Source organism: Balaenoptera musculus, chromosome 1 (genome assembly GCF_009873245.2).
Source record: "Balaenoptera musculus isolate JJ_BM4_2016_0621 chromosome 1, mBalMus1.pri.v3, whole genome shotgun sequence".
Lineage (NCBI taxonomy): Eukaryota > Metazoa > Chordata > Mammalia > Artiodactyla > Balaenopteridae > Balaenoptera > Balaenoptera musculus.
Window position 1 is genome coordinate 13,003,061 of NC_045785.1, and position 25,980 is coordinate 13,029,040.

General features: G+C 54.9%; 1 protein-coding gene across 5 annotated transcripts; it reads right to left on the bottom strand.

Moving 5' to 3' along the window:
* Positions 1–599: 599 nt before the first annotated feature.
* RCC2 (regulator of chromosome condensation 2) lies at positions 600–25,550 on the bottom strand. 5 transcript variants are annotated; one of them, XM_036866564.1, is made up of 13 exons: positions 25,445–25,550; positions 24,017–24,302; positions 18,339–18,432; positions 15,177–15,320; positions 12,466–12,597; positions 12,009–12,097; positions 10,556–10,670; positions 8,460–8,626; positions 6,412–6,592; positions 6,011–6,116; positions 5,025–5,097; positions 2,942–3,019; positions 600–2,165 (listed from the first exon to the last, which is right to left on the bottom strand). In XM_036866564.1, exons 2-13 carry the CDS (start codon positions 24,293–24,295, stop codon positions 2,061–2,063), a joined length of 1,563 nt encoding a protein of 520 aa, XP_036722459.1. In that variant the 5' UTR covers positions 24,296–24,302; positions 25,445–25,550; the 3' UTR covers positions 600–2,060. The 5 variants fall into 5 exon arrangements, with proteins under 5 accessions (XP_036722459.1, XP_036722435.1, XP_036722467.1 ...); XM_036866540.1 differs by lacking the exon at positions 25,445–25,550 and adding an exon at positions 25,262–25,336; XM_036866572.1 differs by lacking the exon at positions 25,445–25,550 and adding an exon at positions 24,858–24,873.
* Positions 25,551–25,980: the final 430 nt, after the last annotated feature.

Below are 25,980 nucleotides of genomic sequence, written 5' to 3' on the forward strand. Positions count from 1 at the left end.
TAAGCCCAAAGGAGCGATTGTGGGAGAGAAGAGGGCAGTCTCCACGTGGAAGGGACATCCCTTTCCTGCTCCAGTTCCTGGCAGGGGGCCCCAGAGCGGGCTGGCGGTGGGTTTCAGATGAGTCCACTTGAAGATTGAAGCCCCACTTGGCCAAGGGCAGCTCCTGCAAAGGCCAGGACCACCCAGGCTACTGCTCCCTTGACCCTCTCGGTGACGGCACCACCCAAGGGAGGCTGCAAGGGTACGAGGAGCGCGTGCGCCTAAGCCCATTCCAGGAGAGAGGTCTGTCAGGAAACCGAGGGGTTCTACGCAGGGAAGCTTGAGTCAGCAATGGTAGTTGGGGGGTGATTTGGACAGATCAGGTTAGTTTAGCAGAAGCTCTGAAGTTGCAGAAGCTTCTCCCCTGGACTATAAACACAGGACACTTGAGACGAGCATGAAGTCAGACTAAATCTTAGAAAGAGGCAGGCCGGCCTCCTCCCGCGAGGCCTTGGGACTGGCCAGGACAGATACAGTTACGCGCCCTGCGAAGGCAGAAGCCCCTGTCAGGAGCGACAGGGCGGGGGGGACGAGTAGGGAAAAAAGCAACAACGACTAGATCATTTTTGGCATTTTAACATGGAGACAAAAGTGGTAACAATAGCAAAGCAAAAATTCATAATAAAAAAGACCAATATTTAACTTTCCCATCACCCAAGTCTCACACTGAAGTTCTATTCCCGTTTCCCCCATAAGCACCACTGAACTAAAAGATCTATTTTAAAGCACCCAAACCAGTCCAGACCCTCTCGAAACCAAGAGCCCCAGCCAGAGCTGTCGCCTCTCTTGGGTCCAAGCGAGAGGAGGGTTCCGGGAAAGGCACCTCATAACTCACGCAGCACGACGCCGGGGACGGGTTCGGGCACAGGGCACTTGGCGGGGAGCCGAGGCGGCAGTCACAGCCTCTGTGCTGACACGCAGGGAAGGGGACTTCTTCCGTGATCCCAACTATTTGGTTACACAGCCAAGCAAACGTGACTAGAGAGTTGGGTTAGCGGAACAGGAACCCGGGCCTCAGAAACAGACCGGGCCCCTTCCAGCAGGATCCAGCGGGGGGAAGGGGGTCGGAATAAAGACAGAAGCACAAAGGCGATAAAGGCTGGTACACAAAGGGCTGATCCTTCTTTGCAAGGACTCCAGAATGCACTTTTTACTGCTGGCTGGTCAATCTCTAATGGCGAGTGCTGGCGAGGCGGCCCCGGCTCAGAGGAGCCTTCGAGCCGGATCTGGAACCAGATACACTGTCCCCACATCTGCCCACCCCCCGAAGTCCCCACTGGTTCCACAATCACCTGATTTTCATTTGGACTTCTTTTACAGCTAAAGCAGATATAAATGGCTAAACACAGATCCCCCACCAGGGGGGAAAACGGCAGGTTCTATTAATGTCGCGGCCAAAAGGCGGCGGGGGGCTTAGAAGCAGCCAAGGGGAGAAGCAGAACACACACGGCCTGAGCCGGGCTAGAAGGAAAAGCAGGAGAGAAGTGACCCAGATGCTTCCGAGCACACGGGCGCCATTCTGGATGGAGACTGACCACCAGGGACGGTCTTTGCCTAGATGCTGCCGGCCCCCACAGGGACATTTTTTTCTGAGCGTGTGGTGACTCCTCTCCCAGGTAGCACCCACTGGGCTCAATGCTAATCACAACCGGGAAGGGGTGTTTTTGACAAGTGTATGTAGGAGAGGGGGGTAAAAAAGGAAAACTTAAAAAAAACAAAAAAACAAAAAACAAACCTAGATTGCTCAAAGTTTCTGCCTCTTTTGTAGGAATGGTAAGTCAACTATGAGCAAATATTTTAATTAATCATTAAGAGGGGGAAAAAAAAAACACTTTGGAAAGCATACAGAAAAGGTAGTTGACGTTGAATCACGTATAAAACGGAACCTCAGGGAGTCTTAACAAAAATGCACCTTCGGTCAACTTTTGCTTTTGACAATTCCTCGTTTGACTTCCCGTCCCAGTGCACGTGGAAATGACAGCTGCCGCGAGAGGTGTGGAGCTGGAGAGGCTCCGGGAGCATCAGAGGGTCCGGGGGTTGTACTCTGGCAGTTTCTTGATCTTCTCCTTCTCCGTCTCACTTTCGTCTCTCGCTATCACCAAGGAGTGTGAGTAACCCATGGCAACCTGGGGGACAAACCAGCGCTGGGTGGGCAAGGGTGCTTCGGCTAGGCAGAGTTTGGGGCCGACAAGCCCAAGGCAGACGGCGGGACACCAGGAAGCTGGGCTCGCCAACGGGGGTCAGTATAGAGGTCAAAACAAAGGCATCCTGAAAAGCTCAAAAAAGCCCTTTGCTGAGGACCACCAGTGTCAACGTGACCTGCCACCAGTGCCCTGCTAGCCTGCCTTCTGGGCTGCCCCGGGGAGACAAGGTGGAAGGAGGCCCCCCCAAGCAGTGTTTGGACGCCAACTGCCTGCAGAGGCTGCGGGGACTCGGGACCGTGCTCCCTGTTCCCTCCGCCTCTCTGGACCACAGCCCTGCCTTGTGCAAGGGCACAAGCCCCAGGTGCGTATCGGTGACAAGGGCTGGCAGTCTGGTGCGGCAACAGCAGAGGCCTCGCCCCACCAGCTGCCCACAGCCTAATGGTGTATAGAGGCTTGGGTGAAGGTACCAAGCCAACGTGAGTGATGCACTCGGCCTGGAGCAAATCTGCTATGGCTGGATCCTGGCCGGTGTCCCTCAGGGTGACAGCAGCCACGGGGCCTAGCCAGCACACCTCTGTGCCTTCCCCATCACCCAGCAGAAAACTCTAGCACGGGGCACAGGAAAGCTACCCAAGGAGATGTCAGATGAGGCTCAAGCCGGCTGCAAACAGCAGAAGCAGGGAGGGGCACGATTCGGCTCTGCTTTTCTCTCTGCTCCCGCGCCCCTGCTCCGCCCGGGCCCAGGGCTCCTCACTCACCTGCTCCGTGAAGATGCCGTCGAGCGTCTTCACCTCCTGAGCTGCAGTGGAAGACTTGGGCTTGTGATCCCCATAGCCCTGGTGAGGCAAACAGAGGGATGCTCACAGAACCCGGGTCACCAACACCAGTCAGAAAGAGGGAACCTCACCATGTGGCTGGACCGCCCACGGACCCGGAAGCCTCTGTGGCCGAGCCCCGCCGTCTCAGACCCAAAGCCAGGCCCGGGCAGCGACAAGAATCCACAGGTGCCAGCAGGTGACCGGTTCCTAACCCCAGGCCCGAGGCACTAAGATGTAAGCTATAGGGGTTTATGTGATAAGGACACCTTTTAGGGAGAGTCACTGGTCAGATGACATCATGGCCAGGGCAGGAAGAAATGGCAACTGCGGCCCTTCAGGGCCACCAGGTCACAAGGAGTGCTGGCTGTCCCCATCCCCACCTGTGTCCATGATTAGCAATGACTCCAGGACACCGGACATGGAAGGGACGGTCAAGGACTGCCTGGGGAACGGGGGCGGGGGGTGGGTGGGGGTGGGGGTTCTGTCACATGCTGTGGTGTGAAGATGGGCGATTTCAAGGTGGACAGGTCCCTCAGCTCAGCTCAAAGAGGGGCCCACATGGCAGGTGAGCTTCATCTGCCACCGGCTGAGTGCCACGCCAACTCCTCACCCGAGAGGCTGCCCCCAAAGTCCCCCTCGTTCCCCTCTAGTCTCTAAATCGATACTCAGAGTCTATTTCTGATAGGCCCTAGGAACATCTGTCCTTCTCTAAGAACAACCCATAAAAACTGGGTAAGGGGGCTTCCCTGGTGGCGCAGTGGTTAGGAATCCGCCTGCCAAGGCAGGGGACACGGGTTCGAGCCCTGGTCCGGGAAGATCCCACATGCCGCAGAGCAACTGGGCCCGTGCGCCACAACTACTGAGCCTGCGCTCTAGAGCCTGTGAGCCACAACTACTGAGCTCACGCGCCACAACGACTGAAGACCTCACGCCTAGAGCCTGTGCTCCGCCAACAAGAGAAGCCACCGCAATGAGTAGCCCCTGCTCGCCGCAACTAAAGAAAGCCCGTGCGCAGCAACAAAAGACCCAACGCAGTCAAAAATAAAATAAACAAATAAATTAAAAAAAAAAAACTGGGCCAGGTTCTCAGTCTCTTTCAAGCTTCCACATATGGGGCCACCTCTGAAGGGCCCCCCAGTGTCTGCGGCACGTGGGGCCCCCTCTGAAGCCACCGGACTGAAAGCGGGCGCACAGCTCCGAGGAAAAGGCGTGTTCAGGCCACCAGCCCTGGAGATGGCGCAGGGGGTCAAGAAACACCCGCCTCCTTCCATCACCCCATCAGCTCCTACCCATGAGAGCAGAGGGAAGGGAAAATAGGCCGAGTTCCCAGCAGGAAATAAAAGAGCCAGGCTGACGATCAAATTGCAGGTAGAACAGGCAGACCGTCAGGATGAGCTCCATAGCCCCGCTGTTCTTGATGAAGACTCACCACGCCCCAGAAGCTAAGAATCAGATGTTTGGTTGAGGCCAAAGGTGTGGGGGAATCCGAGGGCCATGGGTTCTAGTCCCTCAAGTAACTGAGATTAAAAGCTGGAACACAGACAAACTTATTTGGGAAAGATAAGAGAAGAATGTCCCCAAAAGACCTAAGAGGCTGGAAACCAGAAAGATTCAATGCATGGTCACAACTGACCCCACCGTTTAAAAGGACAAGCTGTTCCTGTCGACTGAAATTCTCCTGGGGAGAGGGAAGAGAAACCACCCTCTTTCCTACTGACATCATCCCACAATTACGGTTTACAAAACATGAGGGGAAATGGGATCTGAAACTTCCCAATTTCAACTTAACAACGTGGACAGAAAGAACTTTCACAATTATTTGATAAGCAAAGGAACACTCATGAAACCTCAAGCGACCTAAACATCAGGGAATACCGCGGACCTTCGTGCAACAAGTAAACACACACACACGCAAGCGAGCGCACGCACGCACACACACACACGCACCTTCCTCCTGCGAGCTTTCAGGGGTGGTTCAGGGAACCCAGAGCGGGCTCTGCCTCCGCCACGCGGACCAGCTTACCAGTTCCCCAAAGGTCGGCGACGGGCCCCAGCTGATCGTGCTCTCGTCCGCAGCCACGATGATGCTGCTCTTCCTGCAAACGGGCAGAGGCTGTCACCGCTGAGGGCAGAGGCTGTCACCGGCGAGGGCGGCAGCCCAGCGCTGCACCTCAGCCACCCAGCAGCCCCGGGCACTTCCCGTGGGCTCCCTGCAGGGTGTGACCTACTAGCATTAACATCAAGCCGGTCCCACTAAAACCTCCATTCCAAACAACACAGCACAGGGCCAGTGGGCTGCTTCTGAAGCCCAAATGCTGCCCCGCGCAGGCCCAAACTGCAGAAGCCCTTAGAGCCAGGAGCCTCGGGGCCCCAGATCTCCCCGCCCCATCCCACTCGGGCTCTAGGGCTCTTGGGGTGGGGGGGGGTCACTTTTAGATGGACAAACACACTGGGAAAAGGAGAAGAGAACAAATCAGGGTGAAGCGAGAGTTTGTTCCAAAGGGGGCGGAACTTGCCAGCTGCCCCGGGCGGGGCTGGAGGCTTCGGATTAACCCCCCGCACCCCCAACGACTGCACTGTCGTCTCCCCAGAACCTGGCAGGTGGTGAACGTTAGCAAACTCCTCATCAAGAGGTGCGACACAGCTCAACGGGTGTCCTCAAAATAAACGGACAATCACTGACCTGAGGATACTTTCTTGTTCCCACTGTATCACAGTAACTAAAGTTTCCTAACTAAATATGATTTGAACCTGCAATACCAACAGAGCACACCAAGCCTTCGAAGAACGAAACCCTCAGAAGCAGCAAAGCGAGTCACCTGTTCTAAGACCTCCCGACCCCTCTGGCCCAGAGCACAGACCCTCCCCCCTCCTGACTCTAGAATTTGGTGCGCCCTATGCCCCATGGGAAGAGTGGAGCCCTCAAGGGACAGGGCACCTCCCGGGTGTGTCCAACATGCCGGGCACGGGGGCAGACGTCCCCACTCACCGCGAGACACAGCCACATACCCACAAGCCAGGCTCCGGATTCTCCAGCCGCAGAGGTCCTGCACGGCCTTCGGGTACATGGTGGACTCCCGGGACGTGTTGGTGGCCCCCCAGAAAAACAGACCACCTGGGAAAGACAAACGCGTCTCCATTGTCACCATCATCTCAAGAGCTGGATGCTCACCTCAGCAGCATCAAAGGAGAAAGGGAAGAGGATCGGGACCCGCCAGGCACAGCGCTTGGCACCGGTGACCACAAGGAGCTCTGTCCGAAGAATCCGGGAGGTCGATGAAGTCAAGGTCCCTGGTCTTGAACAGGGCAAAGGTCACGGGACTCCCCACCAGAGCACACAGCCAGGGAGGGAAACCCGAGACTCGGCCCTGGATGCCCTCCTCCCGAGGCCCAGACGGGGAAGCACTGACCCACTTCGCTGACGGCAAAGGAGCAGGTGTAACCAGCGTAGATCTGGGACGCCCCGCGTCCAGGGAAGTCAAACAGCTTCACCAGGCGCGGAACCATCTCGTCCTTCTGCTCGGCGTGGCCCAGCCGGCCGTAGCCCCCGAAGCCCCAGGAGAAGACGCGCTTCTGGGAGTCCAGGACCAGCTGCAGGAGAGAGAAAAGGCAGCGCTGGGACGGGGGACAAGTGGGGTGGCTGCCGTTCTGAGAGCCTGTGGCCAGGGCTGAGGGCAGAAGCACCCAAGATGACCCACGCCGGCCTCGGACAGGGGAGGCGCCAGCAGCGGGGTCCCCACGGCGAGGATGTTTGCTGTTTTCCCGGCCAGGGACACCATTTTCCGTTCCTAACAAATTATTATTATTAAGGCCGCAAGTCTTCCCCTTTCCCTCATCGGAAGCACAAGGGTGATGTCTCCAGGGCAGGCCGCTGCACTCCACTTCCTATTTCAATCCTGACTAAACTGCAGACAGAGCCCAGAGGAAAAGCCCCGCCCACCTTGGATTCTCCTTCAGGCGGGTTCACACAGGTGACCTCCACCTGGTCACAGGTGCAGTGTGCAGTGACATCTCAACAATTCAAAGTCCATCTTCTTACATGCACCCCTATGTTCACTGCAGCACTATTTACAATAGGCAAGACATGGAAACAACCTAAATGTCCATGGAAGGATGAATGGATAAAGAAAATGTGGCACATATACACAATGGAATACTACTCAGCCGTGAAAAAAACCGAAATAATGCCATTTGCAGCAACATGGATGGACCCAGAGTGTATCATACTAAGTGAAGTAAGTCAGAAAGAGAAAGACAAATACCATATGATATCACTTATATGTGGAATGTAAAATGTGACACAAATGAACTTATTTATAGAACAGAAACAGATTCACAGACATAGAGAACAAACTTATGGTTACCAAAGGGGAAGCAGGGAGGGGATAAATTAGGAGTTTGAGATTAGCAGATACACACTACTATACAGAAAATAGATAACCAACAAAGACCTAGCATATAGCACAGAGAACTATATTCAATATCCTGTAACAAATCATAACGGAAAAGAATATGAAAGAGAATATGTATAACTGAATCACTTTTGCTGTACACCAGAAACTAACACAACATTGTAAATCAACTATACTTCAATTAAAAAAATAAAAAATTTTAAAAATCCATCTTCTTTTCTTCACAGCATCCTTGATGTCTCATGTTTGAATCATGTGAATGTACAACTTATTAACATGATTTGACACCAGAGGCCTAAGTAAGATCTATTTCTCCTGACTACGCTGTACAAGGGAGAATCAGTTGTTGGACCTGAAGGGACTGAAAGCTCCCAGTCCTGAGGTCACTCAGCCAGTTGCCTGCACACAGGAGACCGACCTGTCTCTGAATTCTCAGCCCCGGCCCTGGTCCTTCAAGCGAGACGAGAACCAAGTCTGACTCTCAGGCATTTTCAGGCAAAATAACCATAGGAAGGCAACTAAGATAAAAAGATGAACATATAGGGACTTCGCTGGCGGTCCAGTGGTTAAGACTTCCAATGCAGCGGGCACGGGTTCAATCCCTGGTCGGGGAACTAAGATCCCACATGCCGAGCGGCCAAGAAAAAAAAAAAAAGATGCACATACAAAATTTTATTGCCGTTTATCTAGATTGACCTTTAAGGAAACACCCTTAATGACTGAATCTATTCAACACCCCGTCTGAGATATTGTCTACTGACCTGGAAAAACATCCGTGATGTTCTATTAGACAAAAGACAAAAGCAGAAAAACTCTTACTGTATGATCCCAACCCAAAGCGTCTGCACATTCAGCTACATCTGTGGATGCCACGCAGAAGCAGTCAGGTGAGAATGACGCCCCGGGACAACTGAGGGTGTGAAGCCCTTGAGGAGGGCAGGATGTCGAGGGGGCCAGGGTCAGTTCCTGGCTTTGCAAAGCCAAGGGTCTCCACTGAGGTGACACCCTGGAAGCCAGAAGAAAGGCCAAAAACGCTCAAGGCTTACCGTGTGGTTAGCGCCGCAGGCCACATCCCGTACCACCACGTTCGGGACCGGCAGGATCTGGCCGTCTTTCGTCTTCTCGATGAAGATTGCCACTCGCCGGGGCACCAGCTCGCAGTCATACTCTATCCGCTGCGCCCGGGCAATGAACTTGCCGTCTGAGTTGTGTCCTGCAGCGACCACAGGGCCGGCCGTCAGCGCGGCCAGAGCACAGAGCACCTGCCCAGCCTGGCTGGGCAGGTCCTCGTGGGAACTCCTGTCAACCAAGGTAGTGTCCTCCAACCTGAGGCACGACCCAACTTGTGGGGCATAGAATCGGTGTTGTGGGTTGAAACGAGTTTTTTCTTTATTTGAAAAATGAATAGAACAGAGTAAGAAACACCCAAGGACACCATCTGTAAAGAGGACTTTTGTGAAAATTCTTTGCGAGTCTACGTTTGGGCTGGGCTGTGGCCAAAAAAGTGGGAAGCTCCAGATCCAAAGGAATGGTCTTATCTGTGCCCCACCTGGGGGCCTCAAGGAGCCCTGCATGGGCCGAGAACGGACAAAAAAGTTCAACCCACTTTCCCAGGCTTGCTTTTTTATGAATTACCAGTAACCTAATACATCATCGTGGTCGTTAAAGCAGAAACCCAACGTACGTTCTCGCCTCTGCCTTGCCTGACCCAGTAAACACGTCGTGGGAGCGAGCGCGGGGGCTAGTGCACGCTGGGGATGCACCTTCCGAGGTCAAGTTCTAATTCTGAAAAGGGATCTCTCTGGGTTTGGACAATCACACTGAAAACCGGTTTTAAAATAAGCTGGGAAGATTAACTGACTCTGTAGATATAAATCAAGCCAACTTCTCAAAATACCTTTAAACAAGTGTAAACCAAGCAAACGAGATTCGGTATAAAGTGCTGCAACGGGGACTAGTTCATGGTAACTGCTCACTAAATGTTAGCTGTCATCATCATTGCCAAGGGCATTTCATTTCCCTGAAGGAAAATCCACCTGCTGCGACAAGCTGCCCGTCTGCAGATCTGGGGCAGCCACAGGCAGCAGGGGGGCTGCGCACGTTTCCAGAAGTAAACCAGAAACTTGCTTCCAGTGTTCTGACCGGGGCTGGGGACGGCACCAGGGCCTGTGGCCATGGAAACGGTCTCTCCAACGGTCTCTGGCAACTCCCTGGCAACCAAAGCTGAACGCACATGGGGCTGTTCTCTCTTATTCACTTCTGACTTAGGTATATTTAGTTTCACAAAGTCACTGTTCCCTGAAGTCTAAAGGCCAGCGAGATGCTCCTTGTTCTATTTATACTATCTTCCATCTGCCTGCTTTTAATGACGTGGAGACCCAGGCAACCCAGATCCAGGGGCTGCAGAGGATCCGGAGCAGCGTGAAACTCAGGCGCCAGCAGAGGGCGCCCACTCCTCACCTCCCACTTGGAAGGAGCTGGAAGGTGGGAAGACGCCAGAAAGGGAAAAAAAAAAAACCACTTCGGTGTCAGATGGGAAAAGAAAATGGAGACCTTGTAAAGTCAGGATGGAGAGTCATTTTCCACTCACTGAGAACTGAGGAGAACTACCTTCTGAGTTTTACTTTTCTACTCAATGAATAATAAGTAAATTTCATCCCTTCTGTTTAGGGATGAAAATCCGGAAGACAATCCCACTTTTTCATGATATTGGGCTCTTCACGTGTATACCTGAAATAATGGCCCAGGCCGAGGTTTTCAAAACAACCTTACTCTTGTATAATCTCCTCACTTTCAATGAAGGCAAATCTTTAAATATGAAAATGAATGAAGGTGGTTTGATTAAAAAAAAAAAAAAAAAAGCTTTGAAATCCTTTTATACAAAAATGAATTCCCAAATCAGAAGAAAAACCTTTGGCAGACTCAAGCCCTGACTTTCATTACGGCAAGTCACTGTCAGACGCCACAACCCCATGAATGACGACATGCTGGCCCACTAAACAGGACATCCACTTAATGGATCAAGGCTATTATCTGCGATCAATTACCCACATTTCTACCATGTGTGTGCAGCCCCACACTGACTTCTGGTTCTAAACATACAGTTAGATTACAGAGCTTTTAAAAAATGTACTTTGCATACCCAGCTGACCATATTCAGGGCACCCAAAGGAATAGAGGTTTCCTTTGCAGTCCATTATCATACTGAATTCAGCCCCACAGGCCATTTTGGTAATTGGCTGCCCGTTGTACATTATCTGAAAAGAAAAGACAGCAGACTTTTAGACTTTTTTTTTTTTTTTAAATTGATAAAGTCTCTACCTCCCCACAGGTTGGTGTGAAACAATTACTAGGCTACAAAGGACTTCTAATGGACCCAACAACGCTGAAGGCAAAGGCTTAGAATATATGTAAAGAAACACCTCCCAGCACAGAGTCAGTTCAGACAAGCAAATCATGTCCCCGGGTCTTTGTAACCCTCAAAATGCACAACGCTGTGCCTCACACATCCTGGTGCCCAGTGAATGCTGAATTCAACTGACTGGCGTGGGCACGAAGGTGTCAGAAAACAGAACTAATCACATGTAGTTCCCAAATCCCACTCTAGTCACTAGTTTTGATGTCACGCAACTTTAAAAAGAAAAGCTTTTATAAGCGTTATTGCCAACCAGTAAAATGAACTGTTTTACACTCTCTTTTACTACTGTAAGAGCCGCTTGCTAATTAGCCTTAATTGAAGGTGTGAAGAAGAAATATAATGGTTCGAAATTAGGAACTTGGAAGACAGCAAAGGCCCCGAGTAATTTAACATGGGATTTGGAAACAAATCTGAGAAAGTGCTTAGAAGACTCGCTATTGCAAACTAATCAGTCTGGGAAAGCCAGACTGGAGGAACTGGAGGGCGTGAAGTACCGACATCGCGGGAAATCGCGGGGAAAGGCGATGCGGCTGGGGAGGGCATGCTGAGTCCTGGGCTCTGTCCGGCCCCGGCTCACTCTGGAAGCCGTCACGTTCCGCTGCAGAGCAAGTGGCTAACAAAACAGCAACACCTTGAAAATCCTCCAGACGACAGGTACGTTTGGCCAAGGTCAAGGTCTCTTTTTAAGACCAAGAAACCCAAGTCCCTTCCCTCGTCAGACACTCGCTGTAGCATCCTGCTGCCTTATGTCAGGAGTTCACTTTTTAGGTATAAATCCCACTCCTCCAAATGACTCCAAAGTTTCTGAGGAATAAGAGACGACCGACCTCCTATTTGTGTTCTAAGTACCTGGCCGGTGACTTGTTACAAAGTCAAAACTCAGAGTATTCTCAGATAAAGACCAATCACATCCATGTAACAATTCTCACTTTGGAATAGAACAGGCTTCAAACAGGCCTCTGGAACAAATTATTTCAGTCGGAATGAAAAACTGTTTCCAGGATGTTCTTCAACTGTGACCATCTTCTAAACCTGACCCACTCAAAGCATCGAGATCCTGCTTTTACAAGGGACCCAGTAACTCAAACAATGGAGAGGAATGTCTGATCTCACCCCAGAAAATCCAACCCCAAAGCAACGAGAAACAAAGGCCCTGAAGGCGGAGGAGGGCGGGCACCTGTGCGGGGCTGGGCACAGCGTCCGTCTGGTTGCCGAGGCCCAGCTGCCCCATCTTGTTCTCCCCAAACGCAAACACGGAGCCCGTTTCTGGAAGGAAAGAACAACATTCATCACCAGAGGGAAAATACTGCTGAGTATTCGGAACTAGACTTGGAATCAAAGGCTCTAAAATAATAAAAACAGCTCCTTTGCCAGGAAGAATGCAAGTGAGACAATTCTCCAAAACGGGGTGGGGCGGAGACCTCAGAGCAGACCCACTCCCCAGCAGAGACCCTCCCGCCGTCCCGGCCACTGGTGCCCGTGGGCGAGGCTCCCGATGCCTCAAGCAGCTGCCCACCGGGCTCCCTGGGCACCTTTCTGATCATGACCATGGGTCACGGGGGCAGCCCCACCCCCTGCCCCAGGTGGACCATTTGGCCTCTGACCCCATTTTGAGGGAAGCGGCCCTTCCTTACCTGTCAAGGCCAAGGTGTGGTTCCGCCCACACGCCGCGGACACGATCACCTCGTGGCTGAGCCCCTCGATGAGTCTGGGGGCTTCAACTCTCTTGGTGTCGCCATGGCCCAGCTGGCCCTTCTCATTTCGCCCTGCGGGTCAGGAGCAGGATAGATAAAGCGGGGGGGGAGGAGGAGAGAGGGTGGCCGGAGCAGCTGCCGGGCGAGGCTGGGTCTCCCAGAAGGCGCCCTCCAAACCCACAAGCCCAGCGCCGGGGGACAGCAAGCCCGGCTCCGCAGGCAATGCCAGCCTTAAGGCTGCCGGTGGGGTCGGGTGACTAGATGAGATACGCAGGGCTGTCCCCAGAGTCGCCTCGGCGTGCAGCTGCCGGCCACCACCTCACCTGCTCTGACCCTCGTTTCTGGGGCAGTGGCTGGGACAGATCGGAGCACTTTCGCCAGCTCTCTGCCCCCGAGGGAAATGGAAGAAAGCCAGGTTCAACCTGGATGGCACACACGAGCGGATGAGCTCAGGGAAGCTCACAGCTCTCAGTTCTCACCGCACCTGCCAGACGCCAATTCCTTCATTTGCTTCACTCTGAGGTATTTTAAGACGGTAACACCTGCCTCACAGGAGTCTGATTCCCTCAGTGCCCCAGGCGTCTACCGTGGACCCTGTATTTCTCTCCTTCTCTCTAAGTCCACCTCCCACGGACCAGCCTTCGCAGGACCCTTAGCCACGTGAACCCCAGCGACAGCCAAAGGCCAGGCCTGCTCTGAACACAGGCCCTCCCCGGCCACTGGCCGACCTCCAGCTCTGGGGCTGCGCTGGCGTGGCATCGGGGGTGGGGGGGAAGTGCGGGTGCCGGAGGCCGAGACCTGCCAGGCCCTCTGCCCCACACAGCCCTGCGGCTCAAAGCAGGTGTGGAGAGCTGGGGGGCCGAAGGCTGGCCCCCCTAAACCGTACCTAGTTTTCAACACAGGCTACAAGGGTTCCAAACTCAGCACCTCAGTGGGCCTCTCCCAGGTCCCTCTAAGAGAAGAACCACACTTGTAACCGAACATTTCGGGAGATTTTATGGGGCCAGAAAGCCAGGCAATTCGGAAAGCGGGGGAGGTTTCCACATCCTTCCCCAACAATGAACTTTGACCTTGCAGTCGTGAAAGAGGGGGAGCAGAGCCACAAAGATGAGCCTCAACTGTCCTGGATGGGACTCGAGAAAGGGTGACCAGCTGCCGTTACTACAGGAAAACCGTCCTCAGGCTTTGATTATGGCGCTCCAGCAGGACAGGCGGACACCATCTTCTAGTGGAAACTGCCCAGGTTCACTGTGAAAGGCACGAACGAGCACCGGATGCGGTTTTTCGGCTCGAGAGGCCCAGGTGGTCGGCGGGTGCAGACCCCGTGAATTCCGGGCTGCAGCACTGATGCTCTCGGGCACTGGACTGGGCCCTGAGCCTTCCGGGGACTCACTGTGGACTCGTGACACTCCCAGTGTCTCATCCCCCCTACAGCGGCGAGTCTGCTCATGGGACATGTCTTTGTTCTGGGGCAGGGCAGACGCACAGCTTTTAGAATCATTCCCTGCCCAGGGGGTCAGCAGAGGGGACGTTTTTAGAAGCAACACGGAAGTGACATTCAGTAGAGAGATCAGAAAGAGGACACCTGAAGTTGGGAACCCTGACGTGGGAGGCTGTGTTCAGTGCTGGCGTAGTGAGCCGGAGGGGGTTTTGGGGGAGGGACACAACCCCGTGCCAACTGGGAGCAAACAAAAATCGTGGCAATGTCAGCGTGTCACTAAGAAACTACGAAGTTTAAATTTGGGCCAGACACACTTGTTAGCTTTTTTTTCACCAGAATTACAAAATTAGCAGAGTGCAGGGAAGACAACAGATGTTAATGTATTTGGACTTTGGTACAGCCACTCATGAAATTGCAAAAACAAAGGTTCAAACAGCCCGAAATAAAAATGCAGTCTTATGGACCCAAAGCTAGCCAAAGGGCCAGAAACAAAGGGTGAGGACAAACGCCAACACCCCCTGAGGGAAGAAGAGTCCAGGAGCCAGCAGAGGGTGTGGGGGAAACTGAGCCCCAGCCAGGACCTGTGTGAAGGATCTGGAAGAGGAAACAGGGCAGACGGTGTGGAAGCACTCTGCAAGGGACCCTGAAAGGGAAGGGAGGCTAAAAGACAAGAACAGCGCCCCCCCAGCACCCAGGCGAGGGAGTCCAGCGGCAGGGCAAGCAGATCACCTTGGAAATAGCAAGCTCAACTCTCTGGGGCAATGGAACAGGAAACAGAGGAACAAGACTGCATAGACTCGGGCTGGTGTCACCACGTGGCAGATGTAAAAGCTGGTGGCATTTAAAGTGGCAAGAACAGAGGTCTACGTCACACTGTGCTGTGTGCTGGGGGGACAGCACACCTAAAATAGGAATTCAATACTCGGCACACCTCGATATCAGATCCAGAGTCAGTCAGAATGTTCGGGAAAAGGCTGCCTAAAGAGGATTCAGAGAAATCGGGGGTTACGTCAGACCAAAACCTGGCAGAAGAGGGGAGGAAGTGATGTGTTCACGGGGCACAGACTAGCTGGGCATCAGGAAGCGAGGAAACGCACAGCAAGCAGCACAGCCCCGGAGGGCGGACGAGGGTCTCCCCTCCAGGGGATGGAGGAAGGGAGCCCACCCGCGGGCCGCGCCACGGGACTCGCCGCGTCCCTGTGGTACTTACCCCAGCTCCAAAGCTTCCCTTCCGTGGTGATGAGGAGGCTGTGGGCGGCGCATGACCCCGACACCACCGTCCGTACCCGGACCCCGGAAAGGCACCCGTACCTGTGGGGCCCCCATAAGTTCTGACCGAGGTTGCGGTAGGCGGCTGCAAAGGCAAAGGGAACACACGTCAAACAGTCGCAGAGCCCTGGTGGGTGCTGAGAGCTGCCCCAGTGTCACCAGCCAGAGGGCCAACCCCCCAACTCCCCACATAAAGCACACCCTCGGGGGCCCCTGGGGCAGCGCACCAGCGGTGTGGACCCGTCAGTGGCCATCTGAACAGACACTGCTCCACCTCCGTCTCTGGCCCGAACCCACCTGCCGAATGTGCCAAAAAGCCAGTGGCCGAAAAGCAGGTGCCACCGCCTCTGCCCTGCAGCCCCGCCGGGCTCGGGACTGACCCAGAAGAGCAGGTAGCAGACCCCCAGTCTCCCTCACCCTCCCGACAGCTCCCTCCCAGCCCTCTACCTGGGGGTGGGGAAAGGCTGGGGGCCTGCAGCCACGAGGCTCTCTTGGGGCCCAACCCCGAGCCTGCACCCCTTCATGCCATCTTTCTCAGGGGTCCCATCATGCTGGCCGAGTCATGACCGCTAGCTCCGCCCGTGTATTTGCTCCCACGGAAGGCCCTTCCCTGCCCCCTGCCTCTGTTCTTTGCACCTCAGGTCAAACACCCCCTGCTCTGGGAAGCCTTCCTTGCCCGCATCCCCCTTTCAACTCGTTGCTTTCTGGACCCCAGCGCCCTGTGAATCCTGTCACAACACTTACCCTACTGAGTTCACGTGCCTCCCGCCCCGAGGGCCAGGGCCTCCCCGTGCCTGGGGCAGGGCACTGGGAACCACTCAAGGGCATGGGGGGGAGGAGAGACAGCGGCCTCCATCACACCCGCCACTTCACCTGGTTAGTGGACAGGGCGTGGCCGATTTGGGGCTTAATTTCCTCAACTTGGGGCTCTCAAGGACAGAAAAACGAGCCCATTTTTAGGTCCGTGGTGACTATTATGAAATGCTAGCTGCTGCCGAAATCAACTGTGTCAGACTGACCTGGATGCAGGAACGGACTGAGAGGTCAACTTCTCCATCAAGTACCTGGCTCCACGCGAAAGTCTGTAGAACTGTTCCCGCCCGTCCCCACCCTGCCCGCACCCCACCAGCAGAGGGTGCCAGGCGCGGCCTCTCGTTTAACTACCTGGGGCGGGTCAGGCAAGTGAGGGAAGTTCCCCACCATGATTCAGGGCACCCCTGAGCTTCTCCACCTGAAGACGCTCCTCTACCACTGAAAGGTGAAAGAAGACCCAGCAATTTCCTGGGAAAGAGCAAACCAGAAACGACAGCCTTCACACCTGTGCTAACGTCTGCTCATCACGGTGGCATGACTGCCGTGTGCCGTGCTTGTGGACAACACGCGGTGCCAGGAGGCGCCAGGGGACACCACGGCTGACCCAGAGTGGCTAAGTGGACCCCCTCACAGGTGAGTAGATGGTCTGATCTGCCAAAGCATCTTCCCTGCATGAGCTCCACGAATGTCAGTGCCCAAGACGTCATCAGCTCATGAGAGGCAGGGATTCTCGGGGCCTCCCAAGGAACCTTCTTCAGAGGGATCCTAGTCATACGAAACGCAGAGCAGCAGTCCCGGGCCACTCGGCCGGCCTGCCTGGAGGTCGTTAATGCCCAGGGCCTGGTCCCAGTCAGAGGTGGAGCACAAAATCACTGTGTTATCTTGAAAACGAAGGAGGCTGCTGACTTCATGAGATCCAGTGACGCGTACCCAAGAGCCGATGGGCTCTCGGAAGGAAGGCAGCTTCGAGAATGGGAGGGACTGGGAAAGGTGAGGGCGGGAAGGGAAATCCTTCTTCCCTTCAGGTTTGGCACCCGTGGGAAAACAAATTCTCCCTCCCTTCCCATTATGTCTACTGGCAAGTTCACGGAGAGCCGAAAGACACTGAAAGACTTTAAAATGTTTGTTTAATGACGTAAAACTTCATTCAGAGGGAGAAACATCTGGGAAGCAAAGGTGGGCCTCGGAGAAGACAAAAAGGCACTCTTAAAATGAGCCCAAGTGGGGCAAAATTCCTTCAACTAGAGGCAGCCCTGCTCTGCCATGGGTTCCCCTCTGGAATCTACTTCCCGCTTGGGGCCTGAGTGTCTCTAATTGCAAGTGGGCCACTCATTTACAGAACAGCGTGGAGAAACAATGCGACACCTGCGCCAGGGCCGGCAGGGAGACCGATGTTATCAGGAGAGGTCCCAGGTGACACCAGCCATCGGGCAGCTTAGGCTGAGAGCTTGGTCCTGAGGGCTGGGCACTTTCCCCAGCAGGAAGAAAATGGCTCAAGCCCACTTCTAACTCATCCGGACCCTGAGTGCCGCTGAAACCCCGCCCGCTGTTTTCATGGAATAAGATGATCTCCACTGCCCATCCTGAGGCCCCAGGGAGTGTCAGCGTGCAAATATTTGTTCACCGGGCAATGCTGGAAAGTACTTTGGGAATTTTTCCAAATGAAATCAAGAAGCCATAAAATATGGCAAAGTACCAGCCTTACTTCTCTTGGATGGGCCAGTATTCTCCTGAGAAAAGACACCAATTTTCTAAAAACATTTGGGAACTAAGATACTTCTTAGGATTTCCCTGCTTCCCCCACTCCAGACTGCTACTTGCTCTGTCAAACCAGTTCCCGCAACAATTTGGCAGTTTGCAAGGAAACGTGGACTCTTCTGAAATGTCTAACAAGTCCGCCATCTGACACGTGACAAAAATCAAGGACATTTTGACATTCCACAGCACCAGCCTCTTCATTTTAATGAAAGTAAGTGACATGAGAAGATGGGAAAAAAGTGTCGAGGTTTATTTGAGGCTACTACTTAGATTTTTCTGTTTAATCTCAATGGAATTTTCAAAAGCAGAGTTGTACCCAAGTGAGAGACTTGCCCAAGACCCGGGTTCAAATCCAGCCCCATCACTAGAGTGGCTGTGTGGCCCTGGGCAAATCACTTGGCCTCTCTGAGCGCTTCCGTAAAGAGAATACCTACCTGGCGGACAGTCACCAGAATCACACTGGACACCTAGCACACAGGAAGCACTCAATCAACAGTAGCGTCTTCTATTCTTTAGAAATTGTTTCTCATACCTTGTTGCTTAGGCACTTCTTTTCGACCAATCAAGTCCCAGTTGGTTGCCCCAAAAATCAAAAGCTGCCCTTTGCACTTAGACCCTTCAAGTTTCTACAGAGACAAAGAGAGAGGGAGAAAGAATTAGCTTGTAACGCTGCTTCTAGCTTCCCAAATCTGTCCAACGACAGCAGGAAACAAAATAATTCATTGTTAACGCTCTCCCTCAGCGGTTCACACAGCAGACAGAGGGAGCTGAAATAAGCACCACCTCGCCAGCCTCTTCCATACGTGGAATCCCGAACCTGCCCCGGCAGCTCATTGGTTAAGCCCAGGTCGTTTTAATCCTTTCTCTTTAAAAACATCTTTGGCAAAACCCTACAAAAGAAGCCAAATGTTATTCCTCCCCTCCGCTCTGCAGACTGCCTTGTACAGGTATTTGCAATAGGCCTGCTGCGTCACACAGGGAGTGAATGTTAAAACTGCTGTCCTCGGGGCCAAGGCTGCATCTTCCCACTGCAAGCCCAGCATACCACACGTGGACCTGAAGGCTTTGGGGCCCCGGGGCATCTCTGCACAGAGATCACATCGGTCGACTTTCCTATCCTCCCCGTGCACTGCCCTCGCTGCCAGGAGCCTTCTGCGGGGAAAACAGCAGAGCCCCGTGTTCATTCCTCCACTGGAGGGAGGAAGACCCACGGGGGGCTGGCGGATCTGACGGGGCAGCCTCCGATGGGCTCGTCCTCACTGCTGGCCGAGAGCCAGGGGACTGATGGCCAGCGGCCCCGCCAGTATAACTCAGTCCCCATCCTCCATCACTAGGGCCACACACTCTGTCACAGGGGGAGCATGTACTACTTAAAAAGGCCACTGTCCGATTCCGGGTGGCACTCGTCCTGTGCTCAGCCCTTCCCTTCGATTCTGAGATGCCCAGTACACTCTTTAAAGTCGACTGTTAGTCAAAGATCCACTTCTGAAGGCTCCACTTAGTTCCACACAGGCAAGGGAAGCAGTAACTTCCCGTTCTGCTTTCATCCTTTACATCATCAGCATCCCAGGACGTTAAAAGCAAAGAAAGAGTTTTCCTTCGGTTTACAGAAGCGTTCTTGGAAGGCTTTGAGGAAAAAAAGGCCACACAGCTGCAAATCCAGTCATTCTAACCCCTACACAGTGACTGCCCTGGCGGTACGTTCTGGCAGCCTAGTACATGCATGTGTAAGAGGAACACATCCTCATAGGGGGGATTCCGTTTCTTAGGGAACTCTGGGCAACCCAAACCCGATGTCACGGGCACACACACACACACACACACACAACCCACCCCCGGTCCCGTCGTGCTCGCCCGCTCGGCCACGAGTACAGGGCTGGAGGCAGACGGTCCATCTACAGGGCGCGCCCACGGTCAGCATGCAAAGGGGCGACAAAGCAGCCAGGGCTGGAGGATGACTTCGCCACATTTCAATTATTCAGAGAATGACCTTAATCGGGGTAGTCCAACCCCACGGCACCCAGACTCCAATTACTTGAATGGGAGCCGAGTTTCCCCTGGTTATCTCCCCTTCTTTGTTTAACTGGCGAGCCTGGCTGGAACATTCTACAGGTCTACTGCAGGAGACAAATAGCATCAGGGGATTGTCAAGTTCCCAGTGGAAGGAGCAGCCCTGGGTCTCTGCCCACAATACTGACTTGCTCTCCACTATTCCTCAGGTCTGCGTGGAGGGGCAGCAGAGACTCAGAATGGACCAAAGCACCGTGGGATGAGCTACCAGGCCAGACGGTGGGGAGAGGACACCGGAATAGCCGTGACCTCAGGCCAGGCCGCCCCCCCCCCCCCGGCCCCTAGGTGGGCAGAGACGGTTAAACCACTCCACACCAAGGTGCGCGCAGCACAGCAGCAGGTCAGCAGTGCTGCTGGCTGCTGCGGGACCTGCAGCTCTGCCAGAACTAGCTGCCATCACCCTGGGCACGAGCAGGGTCTCCTTTGTGACCTGGAGATGCCAGCACCTGCACAAGTGGACAAGGGTTTATGTGTACTGGCCCATCGAGCCAGCGGAGCATTTATACAAAACCCCAAGCCTTCTGACACAAGGTAAACACCTTGTGGGAAACCTTGATCAACTGGTCAGTTGTGTTTCCTCCAGTGACAGTGGTCCAAGGAGGGTGGTAAGCCGTACCTTAACTGTGTTTTTATGTCATGGGCCTCATTTCCTCACACGTTAGATGTCATCATCTATATAACTCTTTGCTGTAGGCTGCTTATAATTCAATTCTTCCCTCCACCTTATATGAAATAAAAAATTCAAGTAAGGACCAGAACTCCTAACACCCACTTAAAAATCACAGCCATGGGCTTCCCTGGTGGCGCAGTGGTTAAGAATCCACCTGCCAATGCAGGGGATACGGGCTCGAGCCCTGGTCCGGGAAGATCCCATGTGCCGCGGAGCAACTAAGCCCATGCACCACAACTACTGAGCCTGCGCTCTAGAGCCCGCATGCCACAACTACTGAGCCCACGTGCCACAACTACTGAAGCCCGCGCACCAGAGCCCGTGCTCCGCGACAAGAGAAGCTGCCGCAATGAGAAGCCTGCGCACCGCAACAAAGAGTAGCCCCGGCTCGACGCAACCAAAGAAAGCCCACGCGCAGCAATGAAGACCCAACGCGGCCAAAAATGAATAACTAAATAAAATTTTAAAAATACACAGCCCATGTCCCTCTTTGTCACAGAGCTGAACCCGCCCACAGGTGGGAGAGACCCCGGATGCGGGGGGCTCCATCCAGAGAAACCCCAGGGACAGCTGCCAGGGCTGTGAGCACCAGAGGTTACGGGACCCTCCCAGGTGTAACTTGGGCTTCACCGATGGGCCAAGAGGTTGTTTTCTGGATGAAATCAGCAGACATACTGCCCATGTCTAAATATCATGTGGCAGAAAAGCTGGGAGAACAGTCTCCCAACAGGATGGGTGAATTTCGCTGGCCGGGACACACGCACCGACCTTCTTCAATCAACAAAATGGGGTTTCTGGTCCAAAGCGATTTTTGAATTACTGCCCAAGTGCAAGGAGCATGTTTACGAGGCTGAGAGTCAATCGTTAACATACATCCATTTAGAAGGCTGCCACTCTCCGTGGAGGGAAGACCACTCAGAGAAAGGGCCGCAATGACTACTCCCTAGTGGGCTATCAACTAAGACAGGCTTCAAGCTCAGTTTTCAATTGTATTTATTTGGTCCTTTCAGACAGGACAGAGTTGTCTCAGGGTCCACAAAACCTGAGCAACCCAACACTAGAAGAACTACAAAGACCTGGACAGCTTGTGACACTCACCTGTCTTCTAGGAGTCAGCCAAGGCTGCTCGCTTTACCTACAGCGTTATGAAGTTCACAGGGAATCCAGGCTGCATCAACCCTAGAGGGTCGTAAAATGCTCATCTGATACAACTACACGGAAACCTTGTAGGTCCTTGGAGAGAGCATTTTCCGAGACTGAAATCCTAAGAATGTTTTATAAAAATACACAGCTTTTTCTCAAGGCAACTCTGTCCCTCAACCATACAAGTACTTGGGGTTCATCTTTCACAAGCCCAACATCTGCCGCTTTGAGGTAACTGAAGGCAACACGGCTTCAGACAACTCATGGCAGCTGCTCTCATACAAACCTCCTTCCAACAGCCCTGAACAGCAGCGAGGCTTGCGAAATTCTCAGTAAAAATTCTCTTTCTGAAAAGAGCTGGGGACGGCTGCTGGCCTGTGGCAGCAGACAGGATTCTCAGGACTGCTTCCCAGGCGCTTCCCCTGGAGTCTAGGAACCTGGGACCAGGGATACACCCAGGACTGGGGGCAATGCCCACCTAGGGCAAGGCATTGGGAACGCAGTGGGACAGCCTGGGCCTGGCCTTGACCCTGGACCAACGGATGCTAAAAGTGAAAGTGACTTAAAGCTTGAGGTGTGCACTTTCCATGAAGCACAGAACAGCATCCTTCGTTGGACCCTCAGTCTCCTGATGGTGTGCTGGCCAGTCCACTGCACATGCTCTCTCTCCGTGACTACCTCCTTGGGTGAATCTCAGCATCACGGTAAGAATCTTTTACTTCCTGATAACAAAACTCATTACTCTAAAAGGTTGACTGGAAACACTCGAGAGACAATGTAGCAGAGGCAGAGCCCAGCTGACCTTTCTTTTCAGTTCCCTCCTAACACCAGGATTGGAGGGAAAATGTCTGGAGTCCCGCACAGAAGATCACATTTGTTAAAGGAAAACAGTCCCTGCGCTCCCTTTTCTCAATACTGTGGCCATGGCCCTGGCCTGGTCCCCAACCCCAGGTGACACGTTTCAGTGATACAGGCTCTCCTTAACATCACCCTCCTCCACCATCTAACACGTTGGCCCTTTCCACTGAGATCGCAGTTACAAAGCCATCTCCACATGAACAATTTGCAGAGGCGTTAAGGATGACATCAGAAAAAAACCCTGAGCCCAGTGGAAATCTAGCTCCATGTGATCTTGGGCTAGTCCCTTAGACTCTGTGCCCCAGTTTTCGCACCTATAAAGTGGACCTAGAAGTGCAATTATTTTTAACCATTTAAATACTGCCTGAACTCCCCTGGGGGAAATCACGCTGGTACGGACTGAGAAAAGGATCCCTCCAGACCGTGAGACTCTAGACCCTAAGTGCAAGTTCTTACTCTTTTGGAGCTATCTGAGCAACTGGTGAAAGCTTTGACCCTCTCCCTAAACACAAGTCCCACACTAAACCCGTGGGGTTTGAGCATCACTGACCCCACGTAAGATCTCTGGCTCCGCAGGGTTTCGCAGGCATATAAATTGGTCACGATCTTAATGAAGATTTGAAGGCCCAACTCTAATGAGCAAATTGAAGCCCACTCAGACTACGGGGGTTTGTGGGGGGCGCTGCACAGAGACCACACCAAGCGCCCGTTCCTTCAGACCACAATCGACGAACAAAGCCCAAACACCTCTGGGGGTGTGGGGGCCCTTCCCGACCTCCAGGGGGAGGGCTCTCCAGAGCATGCGCCCTCGCACCCTGCCCCGGCGCCCGCCACCCCCGCCTCCCCGGCGGCGCGAGACGGCGCAGGGCCGCACGGGGCATGCGCGGCTGCCGCCAAGCCCCGCCCCCCCGGAGCGCCGGAGCCGAGGCGGCGGGAACCTCAAAGCCCCGGCGTGAACCGCCGCTCCCGCAGCGCGCCGGCAGCCCCCTCCCCCGCGGTGCCGGGGCCGACCGGCGGCCGCAGGGGGCCAGGGGCGACCGAGGACACGCTGCGCCGCGCCCCGGGCCCGGTGCGCGCCTCCCCTCCTCCGGCCGCAGACAACTTGCAAAAGTCTCCCTTCCCGGGGCGGGAGGGGGAGGGGAGGCGGAGGGAGTCGGCTCGAGCGGCGCCGGGGGCGGGGCCATGACCCCCTCGCGCGGGCGGGCGCGGGCTCCCGCAGCCCCTCCCCCGGCGGGGGGCCCGGGGCGCGCGCCCCAACGGCCAACGGCCGCGTGGGTGGGCGGCGGCGGCGGGGTCGGGTAGGCCCCGGCCCGCGCCCGCCCCGCGCCCGCCCCGCGCCCTTTTGTTATGCGGCGGCGGCGATGATTCAGCCCGCGGCCTGCGCCGGCCCCGCCGCCCCCGGTCAGGACGCGCGCGGTGACGTGCCGCGGCCCTTGCCCCCCTGCCCCCAGCCCCGGCCCCGCACTCACGACGCGCTCCTTGGTATGCTCAGGCTCGGTGATGACCACGGCCGCGCCGCCCGCCTTGGCTGCCGCCGGCCGCGCCACGCGCTTGCCCCCTCCGGGGGCCCCGTCGAGCTCCAGGCCGTCCTCGTCGCCGCTGCTACCGCCGCCGCTGCTGCTGCTGCAGCGCTCGGGCCGCTCGCGCTTCCTACCGGCCGGGCCACCGCGCTTCCTGGGCCCGGCACGGGCCGTGCCGTTGCCCGAGCTCGGCTCCTCCCAGGCCGCCGCCGCCTTCTTCCTGGGCATGGTCGCGCTGGAGGAGACACGGGGCAGCGGCGCACAATGGACGGGTTATAAACTGCGCGGGGGGAGGGGAGCCAGCCGAGCCACCGGCCTCCACTTCCTCCCCTGCCCTCCCCAAAGTGGCGGCCGCGGGGTGGGCGGAGAGGGGGCGAGCCGGGAGGAAATCGCGCCCCTCCCGGGCCCCGGCGCGCCTCCTCCGGGGAATCCCGCACGGGAGTCCAGGTCCCCGACTGCAATCCGCTCAGGAAAAGAAAAAAATGGAGACCCCCCCCCCGGGCCCATCCTCAAGTTAGGTTTGCCTACATCGCATCATAATTGCAGCCAGGTCCCCAAAAAAGTAAAGGGAAAGAAAAGGGAAGTCTCTGATCCCCGAGGCTTTAATTAGAGAAGGCTTTGGGACACTTCAAAGACCCCCTTTTGGCACCCCGGTGAAGGAACTCCCCCCTCCGCGGCGGCCCCACCTGCTGCTTTTGTCTCCGCACCCCCCTCCCCAAGCCCACTCAAACGCAGTTCTCTCCACCCCCCGCCTGAGTCCCCAATTCCGCTCCAGCCTGGGGGTTCCGACCTCGGGCTCTAATTAGCCGAATCCCTTAGGGTTGGCTGCCCCCCACGGAAGGGTGCGGTGGGTGGTGGCGCAAATAAAGCCGGCCCCCGGCCCCAAACACCTGCTCGCACAGACACGAAAAATAAAAACTTTAATGGTGCCCGACACTCTCCCGGCCCCTCCCCGAGCGTGCGGCTCAGCCGATCCTTCCGATCCCGGCTGCAAAGTGCCCGGCTCCGCCGCTACTTTCCCCCAGCGTCCCTGCGCCTTCGTCCTGTCTGCTTTTTTTTTTTTTGATTGATTTTGAACAATGGGATCTCTGTCTGTCTCCGATTAAACCACGTGGATCCGCCTTCCTTCCCCTTTTTATTCATTCAATTCCCCCAACCTCCCCCAGGTTTTTTTTCTTTTTTTTCTTTTTTTACCTTTTCTCCTCTTTTAAAAAAAACTTTCCCAGACCCCGAAAACTGATCATTGTCGATTTCATTTTCAGCCCCTACCTGCGTGGAGTGATGAGAAACCGGAGAGAAAAAGGAAGAGGAGAGACTAAAAGACGAACCGAAGCGCTTTTTTTTCCCCAGCCCAGACGAGGGCTCCAGCCCACTCACCAGATACACTTAAAATGTAAATACAAGCTTCCAGAACAAATGCTACAACACAAAACAGAAACACATGTGCTGCCGGGCGGCAAGCGAGCGCGCGGCGGGGCCGGCGGCGCGGGTCCCGGGGCGCCCGCGCCCCCTGCCGGCCGGCGGACCCGGCGGCGGCCCGGCCCCCGCCCTCGCCCGCGGGGCAGCCCGGCCCACCGAAGCCTGCGCTGGGCGCCACGCCGCCAGCCTTCACTCCCCGGTCCTGCGCGTTTCGTAGGCGGCGCAGCACGTCCAGCGCGTCAGAGATTACTTTGGGGGTTAGGAGAGTGTTAGATTGTTTTTCCTGGGCATGTCTAGACAGGTCACCTGAGGACACTCGCTGGAAAATAGTTACTTCGCTCACGAATCCGCCAACAAGGGACGTGTCCTAATTGAGTGGAATGAAAGATGAATACAATTTGAATAATTTTCTCCGGTGCAGAGAGAAACTGTTATTTTATTTGCCTATGGATGTGCCCCAGTATGTAGCAAGGTGCTGTTACACGGTAGAGTTA